The sequence below is a fragment of the Urocampus carinirostris genome, chromosome 4 (assembly GCF_059441175.1).
Source record: "Urocampus carinirostris isolate Australia breed hairy pipefish chromosome 4, RoL_Ucar_1.0, whole genome shotgun sequence".
Taxonomy (NCBI): Eukaryota; Metazoa; Chordata; class Actinopteri; order Syngnathiformes; family Syngnathidae; genus Urocampus; species Urocampus carinirostris.
In genome coordinates, this window is record NC_142352.1 from 7,543,496 (window position 1) to 7,559,450 (window position 15,955).

A 15,955-nucleotide genomic window follows, 5' to 3' on the forward strand; every position below is an offset into this window, starting at 1 on the left:
TTAAATTGTGTGTTTGGTTAATGGAGTCAGATAACTAATTCGAACAATTTGGTAAACGCTACATTTTAAAATTTAAAACCTAACACGTCATAAAGTGTCTTGACAATAAACATAGATGGTTTAATGAGTTTTTGTGTAAAGGATTATTCAGCGATTTTGAGCCAAAACCGGGTCTTTTGGTATGACACCTTAATTGTAGTTAAAATTGTGTCTTTTTTATGTTGGAAGGCTTGGAGCATTTGGTAATGTCTCGGCTTTGCACGTACGACAATCGGCTCTGCATGAATCAAAACATTTGATAATTCCACAGGTTCTAGTTTATCTCTGAGCTATATGTACTAATGAAAAGAGCCATATATGGCTCATGAGCCATAGGTTACCCGACCCCTGACGTACAATGTAAAATGGGAATAAATCTGTACATTTTTGATAGCACTTTACCATTAGGAGGGGGGTTGTTCTGAACAATGGACTCTTTTTTTTATTCTGTAATTGACCTGGGGGTCGGCACTTTTGAGAGGCCTCATGGCGCTTTTCCAAAAATGTTAACAAATTAAAAAAGATGGGGGAGGGAAATATATTTTTGTTTTATTATTGCTTGTGTAAGAGGACAAAAATGCCCCAAATACTTTTAACGTTTTCCAATGCTGTAAAAACAACATTTTTGAAGTTCTCGATTGGATTGAGATCTGGGGATTGGGCTGGCCACTCCATGACATTAGTTTTATTGGTTTGGAACCAAGACTTTTCTCTTCTGGTGTGTTTGGGGTCATTCCTAGTATGCGATAAATGGGCTGGAGTAGGAGAAACATACCCAGACCATGATACTTGCACCACCATGCTTCACGGTCTTCAATTTGTGCAGGGTTTGGGGGTTGTCTCACACACGGTTTGTGGACTCTGCACCCAAAAAGGACAGTTTGACTATCGTCAGTCCACAAAATGTTCCTCCATTTTTCTTTAGGCCAGTGAATGTGTTCTTTGGCGAATTGTAACCTCTTCTGCACATGCTTTTTCGCACAGAGGGATTTAACGTGGAATTCTTGAAAATACATTTAGTTCACACAGACGTCTTCTTACTGTCACAGCACTGAGTTTCATCGTCCTGTTTAGCCTTTGCCTGTCTGGTTATTCTCCGGTCCATTTTGATAGTTGTCTTCGGTTTTCTTCCACGAGTCTGTTTTTTTTTTCTACCCATTTTAAGGCATCGGAGATCGTTTTAGCTCAACGGTCGACAACTGTTTAGGTTATTCCCTCTCCAATCCATTTTTTAACCAAAGAACGCTGTTTTTCAGAGCAGTGTCTTGAACAACCCTTTTTCCTCAAATGCATGTTCAACCTGTGCTGGCTTCATCATACTTAAATAGGCGCCACCTGATTCACACCTGTTTTTGGTTTTTTTCCTTTTCCAAAATTGATGAAATCAGAGTTTGGTTGCCATACTGCTATTTTTTTTTAATACACCCCTTTGAACTATTTGCCCAATTGCACAGCCTTCGAAGTGTTCCTATTATGAATGCTGGCTTTGTTTTCTGAGAATCTACTGCACCTACTGGTAACTTGTTTGGCATGTAACAATAAAAAAGTATACTAAAACCCGGGATATTCTGGTTAGTGTCAGTACCAGAACGAAAACAGGACCCAATTGCGTAACGTTTACCACGAGTTTTATACAAAGAAAGAGGAAGTGCTGCGCCCACGATCCGGTGTTCGCTGGACGCGGGAAACAAGTCACTCTCGCACTTGGACTGTGATCCGAACACGGAAGTGGATCTTCCGTAGTGAGCGATGGCGGTGTCAGGGACGGAAAAACTGGTAGGGAGCCGGGACTGGGACAGCAAAGCGTGGTTGGGGTCGGAAACGAGTCGTAAGCCGGGACGGGAGAGTAGACGTAGTCCGGATCAAAAATGGGTCGTAAACCGGGACGGGAGAGTAGACGTAGTCCGGATTAAAAATTGGTCGTAAGCCGGGACGGGAGAGTAGACGTAGTCCGGATCAAAAATGGGTCGTAAGCCGGGACGGGAGAGTAGACGTAGTCCGAATCAAAAATGGGTCGTAAGCCGGGACGGGAGAGTAGACGTAGTCCGGATCAAAAATGGGTCGTAAGCCGGGACGGGAGAGTAGACGTAGTCCGGATCAAAAATGGGTCGTAAGCCGGGACGGGAGAGTAGACGTGGTCCGGATCAAAAATGGGTCGTAAGCCGGGACGGGAGAGTAGACGTGGTCCGGATCAAAAATGGGTCGTAAGCCGGGACGGGAGAGTAGACGTGGTCCGGATCAAAAATGGGTCGTAAGCCGGGACGGGAGAGTAGACGTGGTCCGGATCAAAAATGGGTCGTAAGCCGGGACGGGAGAGTAGACGTAGTCCGGATCAAAAATGGGTCGTAAGCCGGGACGGGAGAGTAGACGTAGTCCGGATCAAAAATGGGTCGTAAGCCGGGACGGGAGAGTAGACGTAGTCCGGATCAAAAATGGGTCGTAAGCCGGGACGGGAGAGTAGACGTAGTCCGGATCAAAAATGGGTCGTAAGCCGGGACGGGAGAGTAGACGTAGTCCGGATCAAAAATGGGTCGTAAGCCGGGACGGGAGAGTAGACGTAGTCCGGATCAGAAATGGGTCGTAAGCCGGGACGGGAGAGTAGACGTAGTCCGGATCAAAAATGGGTCGTAAGCCGGGACGGGAGAGTAGACGTAGTCCGGATCAAAAATGGGTCGTAAGCCGGGACGGGAGAGTAGACGTAGTCCGGATCAAAAATGGGTCGTAAGCCGGGACGGGAGAGTAGACGTAGTCCGGATCAAAAATGGGTCGTAAGCCGGGACGGGAGAGTAGACGTAGTCCGGATCAAAAATGGGTCGTAAGCCGGGACGGGAGAGTAGACGTAGTCCGGATCAAAAATGGGTCGTAAGCCGGGACAGGAGAGTAGACGTAGTCCGGATCAGAAATGGGTCGTAAGCCGGGACGGGAGAGTAGACGTAGTCCGGATCAAAAATGGGTCGTAAGCCGGGACGGGAGAGTAGACGTAGTCCGGATCAAAAATGGGTCGTAAGCCGGGACGGGAGAGTAGACGTAGTCCGGATTAAAAATTGGTCGTAAGCCGGGACGGGAGAGTAGACGTAGTCCGGATCAAAAATGGGTCGTAAGCCGGGACGGGAGAGTAGACGTAGTCCGGATCAAAAATGGGTCGTAGACGTGGTCGGGATCAAAACAAGTCGTAGCCGGAGACAAATGGAAGCAAAACAGGGACAGGCGGGATTCAGGGTCAAAAAAGGCTTGCCGTGTATGAACAGAGGTTCGCAGACGGACTGACCACAGGGGATTGACAGGACTGGGTTTAAATAGGGACAGGGAGCCAATCAGAATCCGCAGTGGTTGGCGCCAAATGAGCGGGCACAGGTGAATCACATTGGTAATCATGACAGTTAGTCCCTGTGCACTGCTTTTGTTTTGAACAGCACTCTACATATATTTCATTTGAAATTTGTTTGCCAATAGACCATTTTGTAAAATTAGCTCGAATCCCTGCCAGGCATGGGGCCTTACTTTTTTTTTTTCCATAATCACATCTGAGTATCGAGCGTAGCTACTGTGGCCATTTCATAAGGTTATTCTTATGACATTGAAACCAAAAAATATAAGCTTGGAACACAGGATGATTATGTGTTTCTGTATTTTGTAACCAAAGGAATATAATAATAATCTTTTAATAACGTGCCATTCAAAGGACAAGCTCTACATGCCGATCTTGTAAGTATTGTTTATTAAAACTCAGTTCCATTTATGGTGAAAACAGCCCAGGATGTCTTCAAAGCTCGAAAAATGAGTGTCAAGGTTGAGAGGACTATATAATGGATCTTTACCCAGTAATTTTATGATATAACCCGTGTCATAAAAGCAAGTTGGAAAGGAATAGATGAAAGGAAAATACGACATCTAAATAAAGTATTATTTTTTATAGGAAACACACTGTAGTAAATATTTATAACTAAATTATCAATTGAAATGAATGATTTTATTTGGCGGATAATGATATGTATCGCCCGTTTCAACAAAGTTTTGCAAGAAAAGACATCAAAGACATCATAGACATTGTAACAGGTAGACGACAAACTGGACCTGGGATTATCAAACCAAGTCATGATTATTTGTATGGCCCTCTAAGGGCTGTACAGACTACATACTGTTATTACACCATCCCCTGATCTGAAACCTACATGAGGGCAAGGGAAAAACTCAAAACCTCGGCACGAGGAAAATAAGAAAGCTCGAGTAGGGGCCTCACATATGGTAATCCCCTTTCCAAGTTGACCAGTCAGCAATGGATCAATAGCAATTGTTAACGATACATTGCTCTTGATAGATAGATAGATAGATAGATAGATACTTTATTCATCCCCGAAGGGAAATTCACTTTTCCAGCAGCATCCCTAAGCTGAGAACAATCGAAAATAACTGAGAACAATCGAAAATAACACGGGAGCTGCTGGAGTGGCTGCCATTCGTGACGGCGCCGGAGAAACGATTCAATTTGAATCATGTACAAACAAACAATTGAATCATGTACAAGAAACGATTCAATCTGAATCATGTACAAACAAACAAACAATTGAATCATGTACAACAAACAAACAAAATATTTATGTTTCAATGTCACAATGGAGGAAAAAAAACCCGAACTGGACAAGTTTGGCCATATATATTATGTAATGCCAGTGGTTCAAGACTGGGTGGAAATATCTGTTGGCGTGAAGAGGGATGGGCGCCACCAGGCTGTACTTGTCCAAGAACCACCCAAACAAAAATAGTACCCCTATGACTCTAGCGGTTAAGGAATACATACCATTATTTTGTCCAGGACAGGGTTGGGCGCCACCAGACTGTATTTGCTCAAGACATACCACAGGAAATGGTGCCCCTTCGACCCTAGTGGTTAAGGGATCCATACCATTATTTTGTCCTGGGGAGGGATGGGCGCCACGACACTGTATTTGCCCAAGACACATCACAGAAAATGGTGCCCCTTTGACCTTTGTGGTTAAGGGATCCATACCGTTATTTTGGCTTGGAGAGGAATGGGCGCCACCAGACTGTATTTGCTCAAAACACACCAAAGGAAATGGTGCCCCTTCGACCCTAGTGGTTAAGGGATTCATACCAATATTTTGTCCTAGAGAAGGTTGGGCGCCACCAGGGTGTACTTGCTCAAGAACCACCCACAAAAATGGTACCCCTATGATTCTAGCGGTTAAGGGATTCGTACCATTATTTTATCCTGGGGAGGGATGGGCGCCACCAGACTGTATTTGTTCAAGACAGACCAAAGGAAATGGTGCCCCTTCGACCCTAGTGGTTAAGGGATCCATACCATTATTTTGTCCTGGAGAGGAATGGGCACCACCAGGCTGTACTTGCCCAAGACATACTACAGGTAATGGTTCCCCTACAACCCCAGTGGTTAAGGGATTCTTACCATTATTTTGTCCTGGAGAGGAACGGGTGCCACCAGGCTGTACTTGTCCAAGAACCACCCAAACAAAAATAGTACCCCGATGACTCTAGCGGTTAAGGGATCCATACCATTATTTTTGGCATGGAGAGGGATGGGCGCCACCAGGCTGTACTTGCCCAAGACACCACAGAAAATGGTGCCCCTTATGACCTGAGTGGTCAAGAGATCCATACTATTATTTTGTCCTGGGGAGGGATGGGCGCCACCAGACTGTATTAGCTCAACACACACCAAAGGAAATGGTGCCCCTTGGACCCTAGTGGTTAAGGGATTCAGACCATTATTTTGTCCTGGAGAGGGTTGGGAGCCACCAGACTGTATTTGCTCAAGACATACCACAGGAAATGGCGCCCCTTCGACCCTAGTGGTTAAGGGATCCATACCTTTATTTTGGCGTGGAGAGGGATGGGCGCCACCAGGCTGTACTTACCCAAGACACACCACAGAAAATGGTGCCCCTATCACCCTAGTGGATCAACCCACCTATATATATCTATAATCCTCATTATATTTTGACTATTGTTTGTCGGACTGTAGTTTGCCTACCCCTGACTTTGGCTTCTCAGCCAACCCAACAATAATGAGGTAAACTTACCGGCTAAAATCCATCCCGCATGTCCACCACGAATGGGGTTGCCCGGATAATGCCACGTGATTGGGAACTGTACACCCGTCTCGTAATTGCCTCGTTAGACCAAAGAGATGGGCGGATCGCATTGTGGGGGGGCGCTCCCACTCATTCCTGTCTGCCAGCCAGACAACATACTGCCTGCCGCTTGTTTGGATAGGTTAATGCCGAGACGTCAGCCTTGATTCTGATGTATACCACCTGTCATGGCCTCCGGTTGACCTCGCTCCCCAGCTACCCCCGCAGACATTCCGACCCCTTTTTTTTCCTTTCACGTGTTTACAAAACACAAACAGCCTCGCGTTTCGGATCTACCGAAAAAGACGAAGCCGTCCGCGAAGCTTTACTCGAAGTGAAAGTCAGCATCGGTGCTGGAGTTTTTGATTTTGAAAGAGTAAAAAAAAGGGTTGTTCAGTGTGAGGCGTGGGGGTCCTCCGGTCACTCGAAACATGCCAGGATACTCCCACTGGAGCTCATGTGAACGCCGTGACCTCACTGCCTCCGGTCTATCAATGAAATAGGCATGTACGATCCCAAAACTGTATGTAACATCCTACATGCCCACATTTCTTGTGTAAATATTGTGTAAATTATAACCTTTATCTTCTTGGTTCCTTTATATTGTGTAAACTATAACCTTTATCTTCTTTGTTCCTTTATATTGTGTAAATTATAACCTTATCTTCTTTGTTTTCTTTTATCCTCACAGTTAAATGTGAAACTGGAGTGCCACATCCAATTTCGTTGTCACAATATGTTCAACCCATTTTGTAACAATGACAATAAAGGTATATTCTATTCTATGTTGATATACAGGCCACGGAAGACCTTATAGCAAAGACCAGCGTCGGATAAAAGTAGATCTCGACTTATTCGTCACCTCAGAGTTATGCCAGGGGTTGCTGGTGTGAAGAGGTTAGATCTCCCCGAATTTCAGGCTTCTCTATCGGCATTTTTAGGAGGATCTGCAAAGCATGTACTTAGTTCTCCTAACGTAACGGTTTCCAAACAATGTGCATGCAAAGTTCTTTTGTAAAAATGTCACAAATGACTGCAAACGATAAGCATATCTTCATATTCACTTTCGGTGTAGACTGCACTGAGCGAGAGAGAGAAGGAAGTGCCTTGCGCTGTGTACTGCTCACCCAATCAAAGTTGTTTGCCAGCGTTTTTATTTACCAGTTTGAATGGTTCTACATTAAATTGCTTCGGCTTTACATGGACCAAAATCGGGATGAAATCACTTGACTTTGGAATGCCACAGAGAGATGTGCAATACAGTGGGACTTCGTTACTTCGGGCTTCGACGTTCGCGGATTAAGAGCTTCGCGGGCCTCAAAAATAATAATAATAAAATAATTTTAAAAAATTAAAAATAAAACATTTTAAGCATTTTTGAAGGGGCGTCGCTACTTCATGGTTCCACGTTCGCGGGTTCAGAGCTTCGCAGGTCTAAATAATAATAATAATAGAATAAAATAATTAAAGAAAAAAAAAAAAAATATATATATATATATATATATATTTTTTTTTTAAGCATTTTTGAAGGGGCGTCGCTACTTGGCAGATTTTCACTTTTTGCAGGTGGTTTTGGTCCCCATTAACCGGGTCTAAAAATAATAATAATAAAATAAAATGTAAAAAAGATTTACTTTTTTTTTAAGGTGCGCCGCTACTTCGCGGATTTTCACTATTGCTACTTTAGTTTGTTGTAGTTTGAATGTACTGTTTACGCAACACGGGTAGGATGTTTGTATGGTAATGTATATGCGAATGTTCAATAAAGCAAAACAATAAATTAAAAGAAAATGTAACGGTAGCCTATTGCAGGTAGCACATTTGAGTTTTCACTCAAGACGATCTATTTTAAATATACATATAAATCCTTGCAATGTATTTGTACTTTGTTTTTTAAACTTTTAGAAGATTTTCTTATAAATTGCTTTCAACTAAACCCTTCACACCATTGACGAGATCTATTGCAACCGTATGATTTTGTCTGCCTTGAACGATGCGCCATCTAGTGGTACAATGTATAAACTACATGTCGCAAAAAACAAGCCTGTAATGATCAAATGACTGGCTCTAAAATCTAAACAAAAGGGGTTTTAACTTTCTTAGCTTTGCATATTTTCACCTTTTTAATCAGTTTTATTTATACTGAAAGGAGAACAAATACAAATTCGTGTTATTTGTATAATGACAATAAAGGTTCAAAAAGGTCAACAACCTAATGAAATAATTATCAATGTTTAGTTACCTATTTGTTAATATTGAATTTTTTTTACTATGCGGCCATTTTACAACAATTTGGGGGAAGGGGTTTCCCTTCTAAGAAATGTAGGCTTATATGCGAGTAATTCATAAGTTGTTTTGCCGGTCATTTTGCGTTGTTTTTTTAAAGAACAGCTGAAAATATTATTCTAAATTTGTTTTAAACTGCTCAATCATTCCACTGGATACTTTGAGAAAGAGGATTTTTATTTTATTTAGGTCACAGCTTGTCATTACTGTGTAGAGGTAAAATTTTAGGCCCATGCTCGATTTAAGTCAAGCCAGAGCTAAAATGTCAATCATAAGTTCAGGTTCGGGCAGAGCTTCTCTCTCGCTGCCTTTTTCCAATTATCCACTCGTCAGTTGTTTTGTTTTCTTTGTGGAGGACTCGCGGAGCCCAGCATGTATGCTTGCCGGCACTGTCAGACACAGTGGACAGAGTCAGCCAAAATCACCCTTTCTTTATCCTCCCGAGTCCTCACAAACTAAGAAAATGGTAGTGCTTAATGGGCAAGGTCGGAATTTTTAGGCCTGATCTTACCTCCATTAGTGGAATGGTGGGTCCTGAAGTCAGACCAGTTGAGAACCACTGCTTTAACCGCCAGAATTGTTGAGGCATCAATTCCTTTGGTGCGTCTTGGGCGGGTACAGCCTTGAGGCGCTCATTTTTAGAATAGGGGATTGCTACCCTACATGAACCTCTGTCCTAAATTGATAAGTCCTCATCTCTTGCTGCAGGAATACTCGACATTGACCACTTTCTCCACTGGCGATATCGGCTGAAAAAATCCATTCCTCACTCGCAAATGGGACCCGGACGGGGACCTGGATCGAAAACATTGGGTAATTGTGTAACACTTTCAAGATCTACACATCAAGGTTTTCTTCTCAAACTTGTCATTGTTGCGAGCTCTAGCCTTTCAACCAACTCCGACGACGACGAGGATAATAAAAATTCTTATTAGATATTGGTGAGGTGCAAGGTAATAACAGGAATATAAGACAAGATTTGGAGAATGGACTCTTACCTGCTGGCCTTTGTTCATCATCAGGAGCAGTTAGTCCCGTACCACGCAATCAAATACACCGTTTGCGCTTCCCTTGCTGGATTTTACTACATTTGCTTCCAGAAATCCACAGCAACATTCGAAGGCTACTACTATCACGGAATTTCTGAATGGTAACGGCACCTTTTTGAGTTTTCTATCAAAAACCACTAGAAATGTTCAGCATGAGGGCCGTGAAAACGTCTTTACTGTGGACCTAAAATAATAAAAACAAAAATATAGATTTTAAATTTTTTAATGTAAAAGACAAAACAATACAAGGTTATCTGTAAAGATGCATTCATTTATCCTTTTCTTTCTGCTCCTTTTCTTTTTTGTCTTTCTCAGCCTTGGCCTCTTCAGCCTCGTGTTTCTTGATCAGTTCTTCCACCTCTTTCTGTTTCAGCACCTTGATCAGCGTTTTGCCCCCTTCCCGCGTAAGCGTGGCAATCTCCACTGAAACAGGAAACCAATTATTACAAATGTGAGGAAACCTTTCATTGCTGGCATTTACATCTCACCTTTTTCTGCAGAAAGCTTGCTGACATCCATTGTTTTGTTCAGAACTTTGACGGCCAGAGCCAAAGCAGAAGACAGGGCCATATCTCCCTCTTTGTAGTCTTGCTTCAACATGGAAACTGCGGCCTAAATAAAGGCCCAGTCGAAGAAAAATCATAAGGATTATATTTGAGGTATTAAGGAAACACCTTGCTACTTCGCACCTCGGGTATTGCACGGTCACCGCTTTGCGGAATTTTCATTGTCATCGATAAACGTAGGTTACATTGTGTTCCGCAGCAGGGAGCACACAGCAAATGCTATCATTTGGGCAGGTTGTGTGTGTGTGTGTTGGGTAGGCATGACTGTCTGGTCTATGCTGTCAGTCAAAGAGCAAGGCGGGCCCACAAGTCAATGTGTTCACCCAAAGCAAACAGTAAAAGACAAGTATTTCAGCTGCTCGTTACATTGGAAAGAAATTCACCAATTTACTCAGACTCTGAGGAAAGTCAGAAGTGCGCAAAAAAACGGCGACTACCAGCGGGTGCTCCATGGATTATTATCGGGTCCGGGAAGAGACTAAGGAGGTGCCGAGAGAGAAGGCAATAGCGGCGCTGCATGTCTGATCTACTACAGCTAGGCTGCATAACAAGCCACCCCTGACAGACCCATTACCCATGAAACAGATGAACTGGAATAACTGGTAGGAAACCGCTACATTCGGAATGGTTGTATTTTAATCATTGCGGGATCTGGGACAGTTTGATACGCGATGCCAGTGGGCAGCTAGCCAGCCGCTCTCTGTATCGCTTTTCACACTGAAAGTAGAAGTCCTCCAATTTTGTTGTACTTTTGTATAATGACAATAAAGACCATTCATTCAACTGCAATGTTTTTAGTTGTAGATCTGTAGTTGTTATTTTGTTACAGTCGTATACTCTCAGTCGGTAAGGACGTCATCTCGAGGTATGTTTGCCCCTCGGGTGCTTTTGCGAAAGGGCATCTCTACTTCATGGCTTTTCACGTTTCCTAGTGGGTTCTGCCCTCCATTAACCAAGATAACCGGGGTAATAGTGTATATTCATTATATTGAAGCAATATTAATCTAATGTGTTAAAACGTTTCTAATGAGAAACAAATGCTTACAGCGCTGTTGTTGCCGATGCACGTTGCCTTCCAGCCTCCGTAGTTGCCACTCGGGTCACTCTGGTACAACTGGAAGCCGTAGTGCTTGTCCCAGCCCATGTACAAGAGTGATACACCGAACGGCCTCTTGCCTGTCAACAGAAACCATATTTGACTGAGATACAATCCTTCTACAGTATTTTACGATAAATGACAACAAATATTCAACAGTTGATTCACTACAGAGCAGAATCTCATCGGTGGCAGAGGTTCTCAACTGGTCTGACTTCGGGATCCATCATCACACCCTTACCAGACAAGTGACCAAAGTTTGAATCAGAGTTAGTAGAATTGTACATTTTTTTGTAAAAAGCAAAATAAAATGAACAGCAAACAACAGCATTTCTAATCAAATCCAAGCGCTTCACTTCAATGGCTTTGTCTTCAAGACAATATAATTGCGACCTCATGTATTCTTTGCTCTATCCAGGTTTTGTGTAAACAAACTTTGTCTTTTTGGGGCTCAGGAGGTAGAGCGCTAGTCTTGGGATCAAGGGATCCCAGTTCGAATCCCTGCTCGTCCGTGTTACATGTCGAAATGTCCTTGGGTAAGACACTGAACCTTAATGCCCCCAATAAGCAGGTTAGCGCCTTACATGGCTGCAAGGCCGCTATTGGGAAATGTGGAGCACATGGTAAAGCGCTTTGGGAAGTCATTGACTTGGGAAGCGCTATATAAATGCAGATCATTTCATTTATTTTTCAGTGTTGTGAAATAGCGGGCGTCAACTCCCATTTGCAGGGAATTATCGCCATCTATTGTTAAGGACTTTCAACATGGTGATACCAGATGCGAGCCAGCTACTCTTCACATCACTTCCTTACACTGAAAGTAGAAACCCGTCAATTGTTGTACTATTGTTTATTAACAAATACAATTCATTCAACTGCAATTCTGCGTTTTTATTTGTAGATCTATAGTTATTTCGTCACAATCTGCTTATGTTACTAGTATCTGACAAAAAAATGATTCTACCTAGCGGGGCTTTTTCGGAACACAACCCCTGCAGAAAACAAGGGATTACTGGATGTCAAAAAAGAAGCTAGTCTCTATGTCATTTGAAATGCATTTCAGGGGAGGGGCTCTCAGGTGGTTGAACAATGAACCTCAAGCTTTTTTTTCCCACGCCTCTACACACACATGCAACCGAGTACGGTATATGATACGACAATAGTTTTACCTAACCGATGTGTCGCAACACCCGTCACTTGTAAACATTAGGTGACCAAATCCCCCCAATTCTTAGCCCCTAATGCTGAGCACCAAGCAGGGACGTAACGGGTATCAATATTACAAGTCTTGGATGTGACTCGGCCGAGCAACCTCTCAGTCTCGGAGTGGGCGCCCTACCCCAAGGCCACCCTGCTGGTAAAGAACCTCATTTTTGAGAAGTATTATGTTATCCCCGTGTCTAGCTAAAGTCTACATGAGTTCAATGGCAAATGCAATAGCAAGATGCGCAGTGAAAGATTATGTCTGTTTCCTAAAGACACAAATGAAGATCCACTGATTCTTTTTACCTCCAAACTGTGTGTATGCCTGCTTGATGTCGCACAATGCTGTCACCAGCTGCTCACAGGGGATTGGCTCCTGATACTGCAACAAGTACCTGAAAAGGGGAAAAATATGTGGCTCAAGAATTGTTGCGGATAGAAAAATGAATGTTTTTGAACAAGGAAGGTTAAATAGTTTCAGTTATCAAGACATGATTTTTAGATCTTGAGTAAATCACAAATATATTTGGTTCTTTAAGCACATCTCTCCCCATACGGATGTTGAGTAAAATTACTGCAATATACAGCCTAAGTTTTCAGTAACAGGAAGTGCTTTCCATTACAGTTCACAATTGGGAAATGGTACCATAGATCGTTGCATGGCCCATAATAAATGTCTGTAATTGATGCGTAACCCCTGCACTAATACACATGTCGTAGCGTTCTGTTTAAGTGTAGCATGCACCTGTCCTCTTAGGCATGATCACTACAGATGATGATGGGCCATAGGACAATGCCGTACAAACAAATGCCAGCTGCTGTTAAACACCAGGGAAGAAATACAATGGCAAAGTGAAGCCAGTAGAAAGTAGTGTCTGCGTCATTTTAAGAAGACTCAGAGAAACATAGCAACAATTTCAAGCATGTACAAGCACTTCATTCAGAACTAAAGCACTTTTTGATCCTTGAAAAGACAACATCAAAATTCAAGGATTAAGCACCTGTACGAACCCTGCTTACCTCTGAGCAATTAGGCGCAGTTCATTTGTCAGGACATTAGCATCTGATGTGATACCTGCCACACTGCACGCCATGTCTCTGAATAAAAACAAAAGAAACAAGATTTATAATAGCGAGGCGATGCTACTTTATTACCACGCCGCTTGTGCACTCACTCGTTGAGCTTGTAGATCTTCTCAGAGAAAAAGACTTCATCCAACAGTTTGTGAATGTTGCGTCTCTCTGCAGCTAGCAACACGCCATCGTTGGCCAGAATCCCCAGACACGTTCCGGCATGGCCGATTGCTTCCATGGCATATTCCACCTGATACAGGCGGCCTAGAAAGTACAACCATCCAATAAAGACCATCTTATGTTTCACAGACTTAAAATCACGATGAATACAAACTCATTGATTAAAATGCAATGACATGGCACTGAACATGAGGTATTAAACACATTTTAATGGGACAGTGTGTATTATTGGGCCTCTAGATGTCACTGTATTGTGACCTGCAAGTGAAAAACGAGTACTAAAAAGCACAAGGAAGAATACAAGCAACGGAGACTCGAAGCAACCAAACCACACCACTTTTCTTCTCATTTTAGGCCAAGCCTTTCTCCAGGCTTTTTTGGGTACCCGTAGCAGCATGATGGCTGACAATGATGTCAGCTCCTTCTAGGTGAGCCTTATGTTATGTCAAATAAATGCATATTTTTAGACCTACAAGTATTTGAAGAAATCCAAGTTTACATAAGTTTCTTTATTCTGCCTTATTTTTTTAAATCAATAATTTTTTAGGGAATTATGTTTTTCTAACAAATAGGAGTCGCTAAATCAGGGGTGTCCAAGATCACGATCCACGAGTCGATTGCAATGACAGTGGCGATAGATCATGAAGTGAATTACTGGAGAGCTTGCTGGAGTTGGTTCTATTTTTGCCGGCTACGAATCAAACATGTTGGCAAGGCAAAGGACTGCAGTCACAGTAGTAGTGCACGCCCATCTGGGGTCAGTTATGAGTCTCCGGTCTGATATTCATGTTCGTGAGGGCGGGTCCTCTCACATGAGTGGACTATCATCTCTTTACTATAAACTTTATCACTTGCTTGACATACCGGGAAGCCAGTCTGACATCCTACCATTACTGATACATGTGCATAAAAACCAGCCACAGATGTTTGCTTTACTGAGTAGTAAATGCTACGAAGTTGCCAAGTTAGCCCCCAATTTATTCATTGATTAAAGAAAGGAAATAAAAAAGAGTGGGGGATTGTTACTAAGTGGAAGGCAAAAAAAATCTACTATTTTTATACAAATTGGGAGGACTTGTTGTCATTATGTCATATTCATAATACATTTGCCTAATCCGCAAGTCTAGCATTTCTATTCCATAGAAAGTAGCTTACATTAGGGAAAAGCGTGGGCCACTCCTGTGCGCTAAATAATGACGGATTGTTACAATGGATCACTGAGTATGTTGTTACTATCGCAGGAGTTTTGATAGATACTTTATTCATCCCCGATTGCATCATTCGTTTAGTTGTTATAAATGCACATTAGATATGTCCACATATTTTATGACATATTTACTTGCTGAATGTATTCTTTCTAAACAGTGTACTTATCAGCAATTGTTTTATACCGCCAGCTGTGTGCCTATCTCTTATAAAGGGGCTTCTTTTTGCCTAGTAATGCGAGTTATTTGTCTGTGCTGCATATTTGCAAATATTCCTCTCCATATGAGGGGCAGAAACATACTTGCTTGCCTTTTGGTAGGAGAACGCGTCTCCATCAATGGGCCTTGTGCACTCTGATTTTATCTTTGTTTTGAAACTTTGTAATAAATGTCCTCAACTGCATTGCTTCTCTCCAGCTCTATTTGTTCAAAGTCTGAAAATTCGGTCTGAACTTCGCCTTTATACACAGTCCCTTTAACAAAAAAGAAAAAGTAGATGCACTTGCCTTCAGGAGAAAATATGGTCGTCCGGGAATCATATCTGCGAGACTAATCATGAAGCATGAACAGAAATTAGTAGACAAACAAAAGACAAAAAGCCATAAATTACATAATGAAGAAACTTACCATTTTTGTTCAGCAAGTTACTCCCCTATAAATAACAAATAAGATGTTAGGAGAAGTCCAAGTCAAGTAAAAGTAACTTTTACATCAATTAAAAGTTAACTTAAACGTTATATCAGTATGTTTTACTTAACTTCACCGATCTTTCAACATACACTCGCCACACATTGATTTATACGAAGCAAACAAAAATTAATTAGTAATTCGGTGTGACAGCTAGCTTACTCAACAGAATGAATCTGCAATATGGAAGCTAGGCTAACTAGCATGCTAGTTCAAACAGAGTCAAAACGAGTTTAGACGAGATTGTGAGGCACTTTCAGACCGTAAACTTAAATTTAAAAGCAAGGGTAGTACAGAGAATAACAATAGAATTTATTAATACCTCCGCTAAAACGCGTAAATTAAAGTCCAACGAGGATGCTTCGTGTGGTTTCTAGTTTATGGTTCTTCTTCGCGTCGCGCTTCGGGGCTAATTGCCGCTACGGTGAGATAGTAGCTCAATAGCGCCGACTGCCGG

The 15,955-nt window shown here is 42.4% G+C and overlaps 1 protein-coding gene across 1 annotated transcript; it reads right to left on the reverse strand.

Moving 5' to 3' along the window:
* Positions 1-9,694: 9,694 nt before the first annotated feature.
* On the reverse strand, positions 9,695-15,955 carry psma4 (proteasome 20S subunit alpha 4). Its single transcript, XM_088333148.1, has 9 exons — positions 15,821-15,955; positions 15,439-15,463; positions 15,318-15,360; positions 13,528-13,690; positions 13,373-13,450; positions 12,659-12,747; positions 11,099-11,229; positions 9,976-10,099; positions 9,695-9,910 (listed from the first exon to the last, which is right to left on the reverse strand). Exons 2-9 carry the CDS (start codon positions 15,439-15,441, stop codon positions 9,756-9,758), a joined length of 786 nt encoding a protein of 261 aa, XP_088189274.1. The 5' UTR covers positions 15,442-15,463; positions 15,821-15,955; the 3' UTR covers positions 9,695-9,755.